Here is a 19,119-nt window from a genome sequence, read left to right as displayed (position 1 = left end):
GATATTTATGGCTAATAGATAAGGCTTATTATAGTGTGCAAGAATTTTTAAATGATAAGTGTTGTGCATAATAAAATATTAGAATAAGAAGTGATAGAATGTAAAAATAGATAGATTTAGTAAATTTTGTGTTAGAATTAATATAAAAATAAGTAAAATTTTCGCATGGCTAAACAGGCGAAATATATGAAACTATGTCCTATATCCTTATTATCTAATAAACTATATTTCTGACGAATAAAGATTTTCTTCTTCTTCTTCTTCAAATATCATTGAATCCAAGTCCAATCCAGTCCAAAGAAGATCGAATTGCTTTTTCCAATACCGAATTTTCGTTTCTTCACTCTTCCCCTCTATAAATATCGCCAGTACTATGCAGTTACGTCATCTCCGCGGATAACTTAAGTTTCAAACGAATCTTTAACAGCAGAAAGATCTCTGAACAAGAGAGCAGAAAGCAGCATAAAAACAGAAACTCTAAAGCTTTAGAGGGGAAAATGAGAACTTGACTCAGTTCTTAGAAGTACCTCTTCATTACGAATGACTTATTTTTTGTCAAGAACACAATTTTTATATTTTTTAATTGAAATAATTAACATATTATGTATCTAAAAAAGTTTATTAATAAATAACACACATTGAAGACATTCCCTAACATAAAAAAAACATATGGAAAAAGGTCATAATTTACTTCGATTCGATCTTTTGACTGGATTTAGTTTTTTCCAAAAAATATAATATGTAAAATTAATTTCAAAGTTTCCCCTGCATGAGAGGTTTGAGGTACTGGTGGAAGGATCTGTTGACGGGCTCCGCGTTGAGAGGACTCTTCAGCGCCTCCTCCATCAGGCGCTCGTACACGCGCCCGTCGTACGCGCCCAGAGTCGATTGTAATATCTATGACATTTTAACGATCTTATTAGCTTAGTCTAATTGAATCGTTGTATCAATTCAAAGGTAAAGTAGAGGGTTTTAAGGCTCAAATTTGCATAAAACAACTATACAATCTTTCTAAGTAGAAACGACGATCGTTTCCCAGAAATAAACATTGCGTAGGCAGCGGCTTGGCTCTGCCCCTGGCATTGCTGAAGTCCATGGGCGACGATAACCACTCGCTATCAAGTGGGCCGTATGCTCATCTGCCTAAAAGGGCAATAAAAAAATTTATAAACAAAACCCCACCGGACCTAAATCTGCCCTATAAGTTCTTTAGAAACTAACGGAATAGGAATTAAGATATTATGATCATATTGTCAATATAGACTAGGATGATCGGATTTCCGTAGCTTCTGAACAATGACTCGCTCCCTTATCTCTTACGATTTCGGAACGATTTTTAAGGTTCAAACTATAACTATACCGAATTTCGTCAGAACTACATTCCTTTTTTTAAACGGTATGGATTTATTTAATAACCAATAAACGCAGACCTCGTCAGGGAAATCAAACGCGTCGACCAATCCCACGGCATTCGGTCGGATCGCAGCCAACAACTCTTCGTATCTCTGTTGACAGCTGATTATGTCGTCTTCTGTCGTTGAAGTATACTGGAAAAAATAAATAATGATTTACATGTTTAAAAAATTGTTTACGTATTTCAGGCTCTTATTGAACGACCTTGTATCCAAAACTGAACCAGGACCTGAAATCCTAAGATAAGTTGAACAAACAAAATAAATCAATCTAAGAACAGAGGAGACATCAAGAAAGAAACAAAAAATGACACACGAATCACTATACTCGTACAAGCGATATTTCTGAATTGATCCGACGTTAACCTATAAGATTTAAACTGTTTTGATGGTCACGTCACATGAATTTCTCTTTATTCGTGAACAATTTTCAGTGACTTTATTCGAATAAAAATTTACTTTTCCAATAAACGTCAAGTGACGTAGGACTTTGACGTAAGACGTAAGATTTTTGACGTAAGACTTATTGGCGGGAATGCAAGTCGCGAAACTGGGTGAATTGATTTATTTTGTTAGTTTTTCTTCGGGCTTAAACGGTAATAATAGTGGATTCTTATCCATTTAGCATCTGTATAAGTGAGCGAGTATGGGAAAATGAAACCAAGTCTCCGATGGGGGTTCTGGGGTATTGCAAACAGTATACTGAAATCTCAGTAAATTGTTACCATTTCAATTCATTTCATTGCGACCTTGTTTGTTTAATCTCGTCAGATTTCATTTACTTCCATCCTAATTTTTTTTTTTATTGCTTAGATGTGTGGACGGGCTCACAGCCCACCTGGTGTTAAGTGGTTACCGAACCCCATGGACATCTACAACGTAAATGCGCCACCCACCTTGAGATATAAGTTCTAAGGGTATCAGTATAGTTACAACGGCTGCCCCACCCTTCAAACCGAAACGCATTACTGCTTCACGGCAGAAATAGGCAGGGTGGTGGTACCTACCCGCGCGGACTCACAAGAGGTCCTACCACCAGTAATTACGCAAATTATAATTTTGCGGGTTTGATTTTTATTACCCGATGTTATTCCCCCACCGTGGAAGACAATCGTGAACATTTGTTGAGTACGTATTTCCTTAGAAAAATTTGTACCCGCCTGAGATTCGAACACCGGTGCATCGCTCAACACGAATGCACCGGACGTCTTATCGCTTAGGCCACATCGACTTCAAAACTACAACTTAAAATTAATCAATTTCATAATTCATTAATCATAATATAGAATTTATACATTGTATTTTGGATGTAACAAATTCCAATTTCCAACTTTCTTGTAAAAAAGACAAATATGAATTTCGTTGCACATTTTTAGCTCACCCTCAATAAGTCGCCAGTTCTCTCCAAAGCCCAGTGAGATAAATACAGCATGTTAAGTTGATCCATGACAGTTTTCACATTCGGACTGGAATTCGCTGTGAGCCTTACTGTTTCTTTTCTATACACGTCGCAGATCACTGCACGACAATGCGTCTAAGCAGATAATAATTTTGGTTAAATATATAGAAATATTTTTTTTTATTTGTTATCCATAATAAATGTATATGTGAGTCGACTATTATCAAAGGCGGCAATCTGACTTTTGGACAATGATTGGTAAATCAGAAAAACGAATTATTGACTTTGTATTCCATTGGCAGTCACAAAACTCTTCGGAACGACATCTTAGATAAATAACAGGTTAACTACTAACCTTTATTTAATGCAGGTTTTGAACCGTATTCTTTGAAGGAGACGATTATATTCAAATAAATCTGTATTGACATATCAATAAAAAAATTTTGTCCAAATGTACAGATTGCCACCTTTGATAATAGACGACTCATGTGTAGAACCAGCGTAAAAATTTAATTGTTTAAACAATACTGACATCGTGGCTTGTGTTGCTTCTCACCAAAACTGAATATAAGCTTTATTAGAAAAAAGATAGAGATTAAAATGCAATGTTACCTCGGCCGCAGCTACAAGTTGCACCCCGGTCAACTCCCATGCATCTTCAAATGCTTTTCCATTCTTCATACGTTTTCTTATACTGGCAACACTGGATGATATTTTTCTGAAGGAAATACTTTTTAATAAGCTACTTTTAACTGAATTTAATATTTTTACTGTGCATTTTTAATTAACTGTAAATAATGTAAGTAAAAAATAATAAATTCACAAATTTCGGAACTATTACAGTTTTAAACAATTTTTATTTTTGTAAGCCATATATACATTATATTTAAAATTTAAGAATAATTTAAAAAAAAAATCCATATTTATATGCTGAAGATTGGAGATTAAAATAAAATTTAAACACAAACGACTCAAAAAAAAGTAATGTTATTGCAAAAAAAAGAAAAAACAAACTCCGCCGCGACAGTGTTATCACTGCCGTGACCAGGATTCGAACCTGGGTTACTACGGCCACAACGTAGGGTCCTAACCACTAGACGATCACGGCTACCGGAGTCGACACCGAGTTGACAAAAATTCGTATCATATTCCAGTAAATACAAAACTTTCACTCTTCATATAGTGGGAGTACTAATAAAAGCTATTAACAATCGTTTTGGGTGCCCCCAAGTGGACCTTATTCGCTTTAAAATAAAGTGTATATTAGGTTAAGTAAATTATTGAGTTGAGTCTTCTTTCTTTCTAGTAAACTAAACATTCCGAAAACCAATCACAGAGAGATTAATCTATTATATTAATCAGATATACAGATAGCTGAAATAGCCCCTTGCGCTACCAGCATTTAGGTAGGAAAAAATCAGTGATTAGAAATGGTATTTTTTTTTTCAACTAAAGTGCTTATGTCTAAAGTACTGTGATGAAATATCAGATCGCACTTTTAGAATTGAAGTAGTTTTATCCAAAATTCATGTTTTTTTTTTTGTAAACGCCAAAAATGTAATTGAAGAATTGTAATTTTTCTTTGTTTCGATTTTAATACTTTAAGGTACATAATTATGCGCTTGATTTAAAAGAGACTGAAATATTCCTTGTCTTTTCTAAACTAAAAGAGATTGTTTAATTTAATAAACTTATAGAATACATGTTCACTTTTTATTTAAGTCACTTCAATTATAAAGGTACAACAAAGGTACCTATAACAGTAAAGCATTTTACCGCGATTAAATAATCGTAACAATCGTCCACAATTAAAGTAAAGAGACAAAATTTTCCTCGAACGCTGCTGCGATAGAATTGAAACAAAAAAAAACGTTTTCGTGACGGGCGATTCTAATGAATAAATAAACGAAAAAAAGACGAAACGCTTGCAAGACAAAACCATAATCTGCGCAGTTGTTATAAATACCGACTAAAACTATAATATGATACTTTAACAATTCTCTTTATTTATCTTATGCTTACTACTTTATATTCTTCGTAGTCACGAACGACTAAGCAGTTTAATATTCGTCTACATTTGATTATGCTAACATTAAAGTGTTTACGTAAAATGCTCTATTATATCGACCATTATTTCTACTATTAAAGTTTTTTTCATCATGGGCTGTCTCTCTGTTTACGGGCCCACAACTAATTAACACGAGGCTGACCACGTCTGGTCCCGTACAAATTAAAAATTTTTTTCCTACCTAAGTTTATAGGCTTGAGAGGCTATTTCAGCGTAACTTTAACTAGTAGGTGAGCTCACAAGGCTCAAACCTGACGACGTTGCTAATACGAACCCTAGCAAGAGCCGTGCTTCGCAGAATCTACCACCGGATCGGAAACGCGACCCGCTGAGAAGAATCGGCGAGAAACTCAGTGGGCTTAAAAATGAAAAACATAGGCTCTTATTTAGGAGTTTTTTTTTTTACTGAAACTTACCCCGCAGCGACATAATATGCAGCTTTTATTATACCCTCAGCTGAACCGTTCCATTTGTATTTATTACCAACGACAGCTTCTTCCATATATGATACCGTCGGAGTCACCGGTTTACCAGACTCCGCTTGCTCCCACGCTTTTATTAGGAATCTGTAAAAAAAAACAGTTTCTAGAACTTTAATCGTTAGAAAATTGAAGGTTTCTTATATGACCAGTTTTTTGACGATACTATCCAAATACATATCATTAGGCGTCTTCGTTTTTATACATATTGTGGCTAAAATCAATGAGCATGTCTAAGGAGAGGGCAGTGCAACGCCGGTAAGAGTAACGCCATCTATCGCCGAATAGTCGAAACGAATATCAAAGGAACTAGTAACGTCGAGACTGCTCGAGAAGTACAACGCCATCTATTGTCAGATAGGGGAAACACACATCGAAGCTACTCGAGTTGCCCAGAATGTTCTCGATAAATCTAGGGATGTCGTATCGACTATAAAAGCGTTGCAGAGATGACACGAAGTCAATTAGTAATCGGAACTACTCGAAGCGAAACAGCCACGAACAACTGGTGGCAGGACCTCTTGTGAGTCCGCACGGATAGGTACCACCGCCCTGCCTATTTCTGCCGTGAAGCAGTAATGCGTTTCGGTTTGAAGGGTGGGGCAGCCGTTGTAACTATACTGAGACCTTAGAACTTATATCTCAAGGTGGGTGGCGGGGCGGTATTTACGCTGTAGATGTCTATGGGCTCCAATAACCACTTAACACCAGGTGGGCTGTGAGCTCGTCTACCCATCTAACCAAAAAAAAAAAAGCGAAAGGATCACCTGAAGCGAAGCGGAAGACGTAAATTAAGAATTTTAAAGTGTTCTGAGAGTGTTCTAAGTGTTAATACAGTTTTAATTTGTACTTCAGTAGATTTTTTATTTATCCCGAGCTCCAGCGCGTAACAATATTGTAATTAGCGTACCTGGCTGTTTGCAGCAACAGCACTGTGTAATCGCCCTCGTAAGTTCTAGTGGCCGTGACGAATGAATAAAGCAGCGGCAGATTAGACGAGAGCATGTAGCCGTGGCCTCCGCATGCCAGTCTGCACTGCTCGATGAGGGCCGCGGAATCCGATGTGCTCAGGGCCTTGAGACAGCTAGACAACGCGTGCAACTGGAAATCGAGAAAATTTTCATTAACTTGAATTGAATCTCGGTGAACTAGTATAGGCGAACTAGTATAGTATCTGGCATAGGGCACTTCTATCGAAGCTACCATCTTACGGAATCCCCGAGGGACTCTGCAAGTGGATCGCTAGCTTTTTGGATGGGCGGAGCATCACGGTCGTTGTAGACGGTGACTGCTCTGATACCATGACCATTAACGCTGGCGTTCCACAAGGTTCGGTGCTCTCCCCCACGCTTTTCATCCTGTATATCAATGACATGCTGTCTATTGATGGCATGCATTGCTATGCGGATGACAGCACGGGGGATGCGCGATATATCGGCCATCAGAGTCTCTCTCGGAGCGCGGTGCAAGAGAGACGATCAAAACTTGTGTCTGAAGTGGAGAACTCTCTGGGGCGAGTCTCCGAATGGGGTGAATTGAACTTGGTTCAATTCAACCCGATAAAGACACAAGTTTGCGCGTTCACTGCGAAGAAGGACCCCTTTGTCATGGCGCCGCAATTCCAAGGAGTATCCCTGCAACCTTCCGAGAGTATTGGGATACTTGGGGTCGACATTTCGAGCGATGTCCAGTTTCGGAGTCATTTGGAAGGCAAAGCCAAGTTGGCGTCCAAAATGCTGGGAGTCCTCAACAGAGCGAAGCGGTACTTCACGCCTGGACAAAGGCTTTTGCTTTATAAAGCACAAGTCCGGCCCCGCGTGGAGTACTGCTCCCATCTCTGGGCCGGGGCTCCCAAATACCAACTTCTTCCATTTGACTCCATACAGAGGCGGGCCGTTCGGATTGTCGATAATCCCATTCTCACGGATCGTTTGGAGCCTCTGGGTCTGCGGAGGGACTTCGGTTCCCTCTGTATTTTGTACCGTATGTTCCATGGGGAGTGCTCTGAGGAATTGTTCGAGATGATACCGGCATCTCGTTTTTACCATCGCACCGCCCGCCACCGGAGTAGAGTTCATCCATACTACCTGGAGCCACTGCGGTCATCCACAGTGCGTTTCCAGAGATCTTTTTTGCCACGTACCATCCGGCTATGGAATGAGCTCCCCTCCACGGTGTTTCCTGAGCGCTATGACATGTCCTTCTTCAAACGAGGCTTGTGGAGAGTATTAAGCGGTAGGCAGCGGCTTGGCTCTGCCCCTGGCATTGCTGAAGTCCATGGGCGACGGTAACCACTCACCATCAGGTGGGCCGTATGCTCGTCTGCCTACAAGGGCAATAAAAAAAAAAAAGAACTAGTAGAAAAGGCTGTTTAAATTTGGTATCGTTTTTGAATAATATGTACTCCTCTTTACGTCGATAATCCTCAACGCTGAAGCTCGTGGCCTTATTTAATAACTTTCTCCTGGATTATCCTGCCCCAGTCTGGCCTATCAAATACTTTGTACATTATTATCCGTATTCCATCAAGATTCGCCAGAACTACCGGTCCAGCGTTGCCCGCATCCAACGGATTCCCGCGACCTTCGTTAGTCCATCGGGCCCTTAACCCTACGCTATGCATATTAAACGCAATATACTTTTCTCTTTCAGTATATAAACAAATCGTAAGGACGCGGATTCGGGGCAGGTATATCAATTAAAATGATCGTAAGTTAATTTAAACCGCTGTCTGTTGATTTATTTCAATACAATTCACGGCTCAGCCGATGTTAGACGGGATCATATCGTCTACAAAATACAAAGTGACTGGTCTCCTACGTTAAAAAAAAACCGACAACTCACCCTTTGACCAGATATAATATATTGAGAGGTATTTTTCACACGATTTGCGAGAGTTTTTTCAAAGAATTCGAGTCCAGACGCAGAAATCTAAGGGACTTTAGCTCGGTGGTAAAAACGGTCTAGACTCATAAGTGTGGACATTCTTGGAAGTGACCACCGATTACAGAAATATATAAACACATCTTAGCTATCAATCAATTTACTGTTTCATATATTTTTTTCTAGGTTACCTACCTAATTTGCATTTAATCTCAATATTTAAAGCGGTACCACCCACCGAGTTTCTCGTCGGATCTTTTCAGTGGGTCGGGTTTCCGATACGGTGGTAGATTCTGCGAAGTACTGCTCTTGCTGGGGCCAGTGTTAGTAACACCTCCGGTTTGAGCCCCGAGAGCTCACCTACACGCTAGGGTAACGCTGATATAGCCTCTCAAGGCTCAAAAGAAAAAAAGCGGCACGATTGTAATTCAGTAATTAATTAGGTATTTTAGTCTTCTTAGGTAGTTTAATTCTTTTGGGCGCTTCGTTGAAAATTGAACATTTAACTGATCGAGCTATTGAAATAAACGCAATTAATTAGTAAAAAAATTTTGACCTTTTTTATTTTATTGCTTAGATGGGTGGACGAGCTCTCAGCCCACCTGGTGTTAAATGGTTACTGGAACCCATAGATATCTACGACGTAAATGCGCCACCCTTCAAACCGAAACGCATAACTGCTTCACGGCAGAAATAGGCAGGGTGGTGGTACCCACCCGCGCGGACTCCCAAGAGATCCTACTACCAGAATTACGCAAACTAAAATTTGCGGGTTTGCTTTTTATTACACGATGCTATTCCTTCGCCGTGGAAGTCAATTCAAAAAGTCAATGGAAGTCAATGGAAAAATTGGTGCCCGCCCGGGATTCGAACACCGGTGCATCGCTCAACACGAATGCACCAGACGTCTTATCCTTTAGGCCACGAGGACTTAATGCAACAGAGGATCGTCATACCTCGGGCAAATTTTCGGTATTCCCGCCTCTCATATCAGCCAATACCGCACTGAAGGTCTTCCACAACCAGTTGCTGCTCAATTGCAGAGCGTGGGCCGTCGCTATGCAGACGAATAGTTTATGTTGCTGTGTCACGTAGTCTAGAATTTGTGGTTCCGGCTCTCTGGGTTTCGTAAAATGAATAATATTGAAAACATAGCTATAAAAAAACTTAAAAATCAAAACTTATCTAAATAGTCATTAAATAACAAAAAAAAAACATATTTATAAGTAGTCTTAATAGAAATGTATGTTTGTCTCCGTAAAGTACCTGCCATCGCACTAAATTTCACTAAAACAATGAAAGAAAAACCCACGATACTATCTTTTTAACGGTAAATACCTAAAATATAATATATAAATTAAGTTCAAGTGAATTTAACTGGCTGAAGTTTTAAAATGAATAAATTCATCAATTAACGTCAACTGCGAACTACAATGCATCACAAAAAAGAAACTGAATTCAAAACGTTTTTAATTCTCACATTTGATAAAAATAAAGTTAAATAAAAAAGGCGCATCGTAATAACAACCTGAGATCGAAAATGGTGGTTCATTGAAAGTATTAAAACAATATACCGATATCGGGGCATATTTGGGAGCTGACAAGTGTCAGTACCACTATCCTGCCTATTTCTACCACGAAACGATAATACGTTCTTTTCTGAAAGCTACTATACAACTCAATAGAAATTTCGACCATACATATATGTCTAAAGGAATGTGGGCGTAACAGCTTAGTATAATATATATGAACTCTAGGTATCAATTAAAACCATTTGGCCGGTTTTTAAATAGACACACAAACTTTTTAAATACCCCCACCGAACAGGCAAACCCCTCTACCCGGGCATGGGTCTTCACTGCCCTGCTGCAGGGAGAGTTGAAGTGGGGGTGAGTTTGGAAGGGGGTGTGTGAGTTCGCGTGTGTTGTTCAAAGTTAAATGTTAATCTACCCAGAAATCTTCTCAGACTGTCTCCTCACGGCTGAATACCTAACGGCAATCGTTGCAGCTTTCGCCAAATTGAACGCTACTTCATTAACCAGCATCACCCTTACGAACACCATAGTTCCATAGGTCAGCTTACTGTGACTTGCGACTTTCACATAAGTGCCGTCCTGAAAAATGTTTAAAATCAGATAAATTTAGCTACCAACTACGGCCAACCGATTATTTTTAGCGTTGAATATGTGGTATTTCCACCCAGGCATATCTTTGGGGGCCGAATGAGCGTCATCGTGGCATGAGGTCTATATGCCGTTGATGGCGATTAGAATAGATACGGACATAGATTTAGAGGTCTCCCGGGTCCCGGCAGGGGAGAACTTTAAAATGCATATTTTCGAAAGATAACGTGATAACTCTATGGCAGTGTCTGGTATCTGAAGCCAAGAGCTACTTCGGTAATTGCAGACTAAACACATCACATTTGTAATCATGAATGGCTTTCATCGCGTAGTGTTAACACAATTTGTAAGCCTGTTTAAGTAATTTATACTTTAAACATATTGTAACCGTACCATAGAGTTTTTGGTACAATTTTTCCTTATTAGGAAAAGCAAGGGGATCTAAGCCCATACAGCCTTGTCTTAGATTGGTATCACCGTTTTTCATAGTTACGCTATGCAATTAATGCTTCGTTCTGATCTCATTGAACAACAGCAAATAATTGCTATTGGCATAAAGCTATACATCTGTCTGCATCTAAGCCGAGTGAAAAACCCCAGTTTTATTGCCTTACAGGATGCAGTGAAGGTTGACAGGACATTTAAATCAGGATCGCTATTTAAAATTAAAAAGCATTTCAATATGTTTAGAGGATATTAAAGTTCAGATTATTAAGGTTCAGTATTCAAGTTATTAAATTTTGCAATATTATTGACTACCTTCAGAACCTGAGAGTTTTTCATGAGCATGTGATTTCTGGGTATTCTGTAATGGTCGAAACCCAAAAATCCGTTATCGGCCGTATTAAAGCCCATCCTGGGACCGATTTCCCCCACTCTGACTCCCGGGAGAGGCACGTGGGTATCTTCATCTCGGATCTGTACGATAAACGGATGGATACCATAACACTTTCCTTGCGTATATAGCTGCGCTACCACAATGCAGTAGTTTGACGTCTTCCCCACTAGAATTCGAATAAAATACATTTTATTTTTAACTAGATGTATGTATGTGTGTCGACATTTAGCGTTGTGATTTGCACCCCACTGAATACGTCATTTCGTTGCGGAGAGACTTCTGGAAAATATTAGGCATGGTACTGACACATGAGGAATGCAACTTGAAAAAGAGAGATAAGAACTTCCAGTATACTCTATGGTTTTTATAAATCTAAAAAAAAAGTTTTTCCTCAAAATATTTTCCTAAAATAGAAACGCATAATTTATAAAATATGGTTATTTATGGTTAATAAGGTTCATTAAAAAGGCGTCTCTAGCCCATGTAGCGTCCGCGTGCAGTAATCACCCTAGCGCTGTCTAGTGAGCACGCGGTCAAAATTCAATAGGTACACCACCTCTGGTTCAGTTCACTCTAATAATGGATATTTATAGCAATAACGATAGATTCATATCAAATACTAACTAATGTTTACGCCTCCTCAATGTAATGTATGGTTAGTGCGAGTTTTTTAACGTTCTCGATAGCGTAAAAGTTAACTCAAACAACGCCCCTAGCAGCAAACATAGGCAAACCTTTCGACATTTACCTCACCTAACCATACTCTACACCAAGTAGGGCCGTGAACTCGAATGGCTCATACAGGCTATTTGTATATATTTATTTGTGCATTAGTCTCTGCAACTATATACAAAGAAACCTAAAGAAAGTATGTATGTAACTTACGTCCGCCCGCCCACCATTTGTACGAAGTCAGCCGAGGATTATGGATAACGAACTCTTCGGTATCAGGATCATACGTCGCTGTAGTTTCCAAACCTCTTATGAACGTACCGTGACCAAGCTCTGTCTTGAATTACAAAAGTAAGGCAGTAAGAATCCCAGATATTTGTCACACAATTAGTGAATTACTAGGGAATTTACATAGAAGCATTCGATGTTTCTAGAATGTGTATCCAACAAGAAAAACCTAGGTTAATTATTCATAATGCACCTACTGCCCTCAATGAACTCAATGCCTTGTGGCAATAGGTGTATTATGAATAGAATTTATTATATCAAATAATCGCAATCGTAAATATCAGTATAAACTTTAGTAGTTTTAATTTTTTTGTTTTAGTTAGTAATTTTTAAAAGGCGTTATTATCTTAGTTACCGTATGTATGTAACGTCATCTTCACGGACATCAAGATGTCCGATTAATTAGAAAATGTATATAGAATATGGATATTGAAAATTTATATAGAAACCCTTTTTTTTTTTTTTAACGCTGGGGAATCCATTTACGGATACCCGGTCGAGGGGGGTAACGGACCGGGTTATGTCGGACTCCGGCGCTTCCTGAGAGGAAGAAGGGGAGAAGAGAAGGGCCGAGGTCCTTCACCTCCCCCAATTTCTCACAGAAGACTACGCCTTGAAAAAGGCGCGCGAAGCACTTGCCCCGCAGAACGACTACCGACTAAACTACCCATCGAGCTCCACCACACCGACTACACGAAACTTACGGTACCGCAATGCGCGCCGAAAGTCTCGCCTTAGGCAGTACCCGTACTAATGTTAAGGCGGGATTTCATCCCCGGGAAAATCCCGTAGAACCTCATCTCGGGAGATACACCGTGAGCGGCGCACAGGAGCCACCTTGCACCGCTTCACCACCGGACCAACAGTCGAGTGCCGAGCGCCCCCGCACCCGGCACTCGATAGTCCCTACGAGGGCTGAGCGGCGGCCTCCCGCACGCGCCGTCCACCCCGCCTTCTGCGCTGAGGAGCCGAAGAGGGATCCCATTCCCTTTCGTGCTCCTCAGCCTCACGAAGCGCCATGACCAAGTCACAGAACCCAACCATGGCCTCCCACGAACTCCGGTCCTCTACCATACGGGAGACGATAGCCCGCAAAGAGAGGTCCTGCCCCAACACCGCGACGAGGTTTCGCCGCGGGTGCTCCCACCGTGGGCACGCTTCTAGCGCGTGCTGAGCGTCATCGTTCGAGTGCCCGCAGTGGTGGCAACCCGGATGTGGCTCCCTTCCGCAGACTCTCCACAGATACCTCCCGAAGCATCCATGCCCCGAAAGGACCTGGGTGAGGCGAAAGGAGAGCTCACCGTGTCGCCGGTCCGACCCTGCCTCCAGCACAGGCACTATATAGAAACCCTACCTATGCTGATAGCCTTGAGAGGCTATTTCAACTTCGCCTTAACATGTAGGTGAGCTCTCGGGGCTCAAACCGGAGTGTTGCTAGCGCTGGCCCTAGCAAGAGCAGTGCTTTGCAGAATCTACCACCGGATCGGAAACACGACCCACTGAGAAGATCCGGCGAGAAACTCAATGGACTGTGTCTGTGGGTAAATTCACTCATCGAGCCCTTCGTCGCAAGCGACGGGTTCGGCGAGGACGGTGACCGGTGCTTGAGGTACCTAAAAGCACCGTTAATGGATCGGGAGGATCCGTAACGACGTGTAATGCAATCATTTTATAACTTCGCTTTAATATCCCGACCAGTATCGACAGGGTAAAAAAAATTATGATTTTTTTTATTTTTTTTATTGCTTAGATGTGTAGACGAGCTCACAGCCCACCTGGTGTTAAGTGGTTACTGGAGCCCATAGACATCTACAACGTAAATGCGCCACACACCTTGAGATATAGTTCTAAGATCTCAGTTTAGTCACAACGGCTGCCCCACCCTTCAAACCGAAACGCATTACTGCTTCACGGCAGAAATAGGCGGGGCGGTGGTACCTACCCGTGCGGACTCACAAGAGGTCCTACCACCAGTAAGAATCTAATATAAGTTCGGCTTATTAATTAAGCCATCAGTTGTAGCCCACTAAGAATTATCTGTGAGCATAATTGCTTTGTTGACTTCATTACAATATTTACCTGAGCGTATGTACCGATGATTTGAAAGTCTAAGGCCCGCGGTAACCAGTAGGATTGTTGTTCTGGAGTGCCTTGTCCCATGATGGTCGGTACAAACATGCCCAAGTGAAGCAGGAATGGTGAAATATCTTTGAAAAACGCATCTGCTGTTCTGCGGAGTACTGAAGAATTGGACCTGTACAAAAAAGAAAATCTATATACTAGTGAAGTTTGGTTTAACACTACGAAAATCTCATATTTACAATACTTCATTACAATACATTTACAGAAAAACGTTGCAATCGTCATGGTATTTTGATAAAACAAAAAATCTGTTATTAATGTTTCGGCTATTAACTTTAATCTACTTGGATAGTTTTAATAACTATCAATAGTTTACTTTTGTAATTCAAAGCATTTCAATATATTAATGACTAGCTGAGTCCCGCGATGTTACAAGCGGTTATTGTCGTACCGCGGATGAAACCGCGGGGCAAAGCTAGTCTAAAAAAGTAGTCTTAGTTACTCTTTATATCATCAGCTACCTATCAGTGAAAGTCTCGTCAAAATCGGTCCAGCCGTTCCAGAGATTAGCCGGAACAAACAGACAGACAGACAAAAATTGTAAAAAATGTTATTTTGGTGTTTGTGCCTTAAATATATATTCATATGCACATAGTAAGAAGCGATTATTTCAATATTACAAACAGACACTTCAATTTTATTTATATGTATAGATAATGGTATCTTTTGTTAATCAGAAGATAATAATAATATGATAATGAAGCTTCGGGTCAGCACTTTCTGCTACTGCTTCTGCATCATGCATGAATCCCATGCTGAGGAATTGGATAAGAGAACTAAACTTTTTATTTTTATTGCTTAGATGGATGGACGAGCTCACAGCCCACCTGGTGTTAAGTAGTTACTGGAGCCCATAGACATCTACAACGCAAATGCGCCACCCACCTTGAGAAATAAGCTCTAAGGTCTCAGTATTGTTACAACGGCTGCCCCACCCTTCAAACCGAAACGGATTACTACTTCACGGCAGAAATACGCAGGGTGGTGGTACCTATGCGTGCAGACTCAAAATGTATACAGTACTCATGTATACAGACAACTGGAGTCACAGATTATTGAATACGTGAATCAACAACATAAACTGTTCATTGTTGTCACTACGAGTCACGTTTACCGAATCACTGGGCACTGGGATCCGGTGGTAGATTCTGCGAAGCACTGCTCTTGCTAGGGTCAGTGTTAGCAACTCTCCGGTTGAGCCCCGCGAGCTCACCTACTAACGTTAGGGCGAAGCTGAAATAGCCTCTCAAGGCTATCAGCATAGATAAAAAAAAAAAAAAAAAAAAAAAAAAAAAAAAAAAAAAAAAAAAAAAAAAAAAAAAAAAAAAAAAAAAAAAAAAAAAAAAAAAAACTGGGCACTGGCTCTGGGATACTTACTACAAGGTCACCAGCGATTTGGATAAAGGGAAAGGATACTTTAGGTCACGACGACTTCACCAAAGAATATTATTGACAATTCCACGTATATGCATTTTACCATGCAGTGATGCCTTCGGGATCTCGTAAAGACATTGTATCGTGACTTTTTTAGTACGCATTTAGTGCAATTAGGTCCGAAAAATCGGTACTTACCCCAATACCTCTAGCCCGGTAAGCGTTAATACTTGATCCTTAACAATTTTGGTGTACAAACAAGATTTCCGGATTGCATTCTCGTAGCGCTCTTTCGGGCCCAGGGTCTCTTCTGGAGTGACATCACGACACTTGCCATTGCTCAATGCAATGCTCTCTGTGATACATTTGTGATAATTTTTTTTACTGCTATCGAATTCAGATTAACCACTTTATCCCACTTTACTTTTACAATTCATCAATGCTTCTCTAGATCCTTAATTCCATATCTATGGGACACTGCCAGGTCGCTGTTAATCGGTAATTTTTTTTCTTGCTTAGTTGGGCGGACGAGCTCACAGCCCACCTGGTGTTAAGTTAATTCTATAACGTAAATGCGCTACCCACCTTGAGATATAAGTTCTAAAGTTTCAAGTACAGTTACAACGGCTGCCTCACCCTTCAAACCGAAACGCAAACTTCATGCAGAAAAAGGCAGGATGGTGGTACCTACCCGTGCGCACTCAAAAGAGGACCTACCACCAGTAATTACGCAAATTATAATTTTGCGGGTTTTATTTTTATTACACGATGTTATTCCTTCACCGTGGATGTCAATCGTGAACATTTGTTGAGTACGTATTTCATTACAAAAATAACGACCAACTTCCATTATATCAAATATCAAACCCGGTAAATTAATGAGTTTTGCGTAATCATAAGCGGTGGGGCTTGTTGTAGTCTCGCATGAGTGGGTACAGCCATCCTGTCTATTTTTGCCGCAAAGCGATAACGTGTTGTGAAGTCGTTGTGAAGTCAATAAACTTAAAACGTCTCTTTTTTTAAATGTAACCTAAGTTCAGGCTCGCTAATTTGTAGCTGATATGAGATGGGCACAAATAGGCTGTTATGTAATTTTAGAGAACCCATATTTTTTGTCAGTGTATATGAGCAGTTGTATTCAAGGTCTGGTAGATTAGAAGCGCCTAAAGACTAGTCTTTTTTAATGCTTAGATAGGTGAACGAGCTCCTGGTGTTAAGTCATTACCGTAGCCCATAGACATCTACAACGTAAATGTCGCTACAAATGACATTCACATTGCAAAACGCCTATGAGCTCTCTTATCTTTTTAGCACCGGATGAACCGTCAATCGTCACGAGCAAAAGATACATTTCCGGAATTTTAAAATTTAACGTAATTCTTTACTAACATTAAATAATAAAAAAACAAACTTCATTACGATTTTTATCGCAATTTTCGCGAATCGTAAACATAATTAAAACTACATTAATGTTTTGATGGAGTCAATTGTTAAAAACAATACAGTTTTCAAATCGTCGGAAATAATGTAATAACGACAAATATAAAAAGCGAGATTAAACCGTAAAAGTACTTTTAATTAAGACTTTAAATGTATTTTATTAGTGTGTATTTTAAGAATCGCATTTAAGGCGAGTTAATAAGGTCAACGACATTCAATTGAACGCCGCACAATACTGAAACTGCATGTTCACTCACCGATTTTTTTCCTTTGTTTCGTCCTCTCAATGCCGCCATCCAGAATATTCGTGATTTCGCTTACGTTAAAATCACACCTGGCCCTCTCTTTAGCTAGATCTTCATTCGCAGACATACTTAATTCCATATTATCATCAATTTTCTAGCAGTTTAATCGAAAAATGACCGTACTCTTCGTAGTACGCAATAGGACTGAGCGAGTCGCGTCTGAAATTCTATTGCCTGCTTATAATTAAAATTTACATTTGTAAATCATACAAAGAAACCTATTTCATTATTTACCATACGTAAACAAATCCAAGGTGCAAATAAAAAGTCTATTTTATTAATTACATCCAAACGGCTTTTATTAAGGTTGATTAGCTAGGCCATATCGTCTTCTCGCATTAAGACTGTATAATATAATCTCAAAACTACTACAACTACTACTAATTTTACAGGAGAGTGTTTTAAAGGTTTAACGTGTGATATTTTTAATATTAATCATCTTTGAAACATTTACTTTTTATTTTTTACCAGTGAGATTATCTGTCTTTTAAAGTAAGATAAAATTATTTATTTTTATTATTATTAATTTTGTTAATAGTAGTCAAAACATAGGTAAACTAAAATCAAAAATACTAAACAACGGCTCTTTTGACAATATTTATAAGAAAAATACTGGTGATACCAAATGATTCCGCATATTAACTCAATTTTGAATATTTTTTGGAAATTGTACACTTTTAATGCTAAAAGACGATATGGGTCTATCTTTAATTAGATGGTTTGATGCAACATGCAATTTTATCTTTTTGCATGTTGCACGTCCGCTGAAAAAACTTTAGTTATTGATAAATTTATTAAAAAAAGAATGAAAACGTTATAAAATTATGCAGATATGCATTCTACAATTACTTATATTATTTTGTTTTAACAAAAACGTCGTATCCAATTCACGATATAAAATAATAAACAAAATTTTACAATCCTTCACAACGTGTCCCCATCAATCTTGTCCGTCTGCCTATCTTGTGATCCGATTGTTAGAGATAATCGGTATTCGTGTCATTACGCTTTTGAATAATTTTGATCACATAACATGCGTCTCGGTATGAAATTCTTTTCGTCTATAATAACACTGTAATACGTGACTACAATTAAGCAAGCTATTTACACATCTGTGCAATGTTTGATTTAAATCGAATATACAATATACGAGCGCTTGCAAGACTTATTCATTATCACATTACATAGTTAAATATTTCAATATTGACTTTATATGGAACGTTAAATATAGTTTACGAACTAGGGTTCACTGAAAATTTTGAGAAAAAAAATTACTATTTTTTTATTGCTTAGACGGGTGGACGAGCTCACAGTCCACCTGGTGTTATGTAGTTACTGGAGCCCATAGACATCTACACCGTAAATGCGCCACCCATCTTGAGATAAAAGTTCTAAGGTCTCAAGTATAGTTACAACGGCTGCCCCAGCCTTCAAACCGATACGCATAACTGCCTCACGGCAGAAATAGGCAGGGTGGTGGTAACTACCCGCGCGGACTCACAAGAGGTTCTACCACCAGTAATCGATTGATCGACTGAAGTTATTTAACGAGGGTAAAAGGCGATATTTGGTTTAAGCGATATTTCGTTTACATTTACCATCGTAATTAAAGTATTTTGTGACATGTACCTTTAATTACCTTTTATTTACCTTTGTAATTAAAGGTCCGTTTTATTTAGTATTATTATCAACAGTT

At 39.3% G+C, this 19,119-nt stretch overlaps 1 protein-coding gene and 1 non-coding gene across 5 annotated transcripts; both read right to left on the bottom strand.

Moving 5' to 3' along the window:
* Nucleotides 1-600: 600 nt before the first annotated feature.
* LOC101744100 (probable peroxisomal acyl-coenzyme A oxidase 1) lies at nucleotides 601-18,561 on the bottom strand. Of its 4 annotated transcripts, none has more exons than XM_012695733.4 (14): nucleotides 18,342-18,559; nucleotides 17,376-17,590; nucleotides 15,877-16,033; nucleotides 14,242-14,416; nucleotides 12,088-12,211; nucleotides 11,124-11,368; nucleotides 10,192-10,355; nucleotides 9,198-9,360; nucleotides 6,269-6,459; nucleotides 5,296-5,445; nucleotides 3,424-3,529; nucleotides 2,794-2,946; nucleotides 1,431-1,547; nucleotides 601-897 (listed from the first exon to the last, which is right to left on the bottom strand). In XM_012695733.4, the coding sequence occupies exons 2-14, from the start codon at nucleotides 17,500-17,502 to the stop codon at nucleotides 754-756; spliced, it is 2,016 nt and encodes a 671-aa protein (XP_012551187.1). In that variant the 5' UTR covers nucleotides 17,503-17,590; nucleotides 18,342-18,559; the 3' UTR covers nucleotides 601-753. The 4 variants fall into 4 exon arrangements, with proteins under 4 accessions (XP_012551187.1, XP_004932400.1, XP_021207741.1 ...); XM_004932343.5 differs by having other exon boundaries at nucleotides 17,376-17,582; nucleotides 18,342-18,553; XM_021352066.3 differs by having other exon boundaries at nucleotides 17,376-17,597; nucleotides 18,342-18,549.
* Nucleotides 3,848-3,919, bottom strand: TRNAH-GUG (transfer RNA histidin (anticodon GUG)). The gene has a single exon. It is a non-coding gene; the product is annotated as a tRNA-His (tRNA).
* Nucleotides 18,562-19,119: the final 558 nt, after the last annotated feature.

Source organism: Bombyx mori, chromosome 5 (assembly GCF_030269925.1).
Source record: "Bombyx mori chromosome 5, ASM3026992v2".
NCBI classification, from domain to species: Eukaryota; Metazoa; Arthropoda; class Insecta; order Lepidoptera; family Bombycidae; genus Bombyx; species Bombyx mori.
Note: the sequence above shows the minus strand (reverse complement) of the source record. Positions and strands in the feature narration are given on the sequence as shown.

Coding starts and splice junctions, on each gene's coding strand:
- LOC101744100 (XM_062668558.1), bottom strand. CDS start 17,502: ATGGAATTAAGTATGTCTGCGAATGAAGATCTAGCTAAAGAGAGGGCC. Junction 12,212..14,241: donor TCATCGGTACATACGCTCAG/GTAAATATTGTA, acceptor TTGTAATTCAAG/ACAGAGCTTGGTCACGGTAC. Junction 2,947..3,423: donor AACTTGTAGCTGCGGCCGAG/GTAACATTGCAT, acceptor TTATCTGCTTAG/ACGCATTGTCGTGCAGTGAT.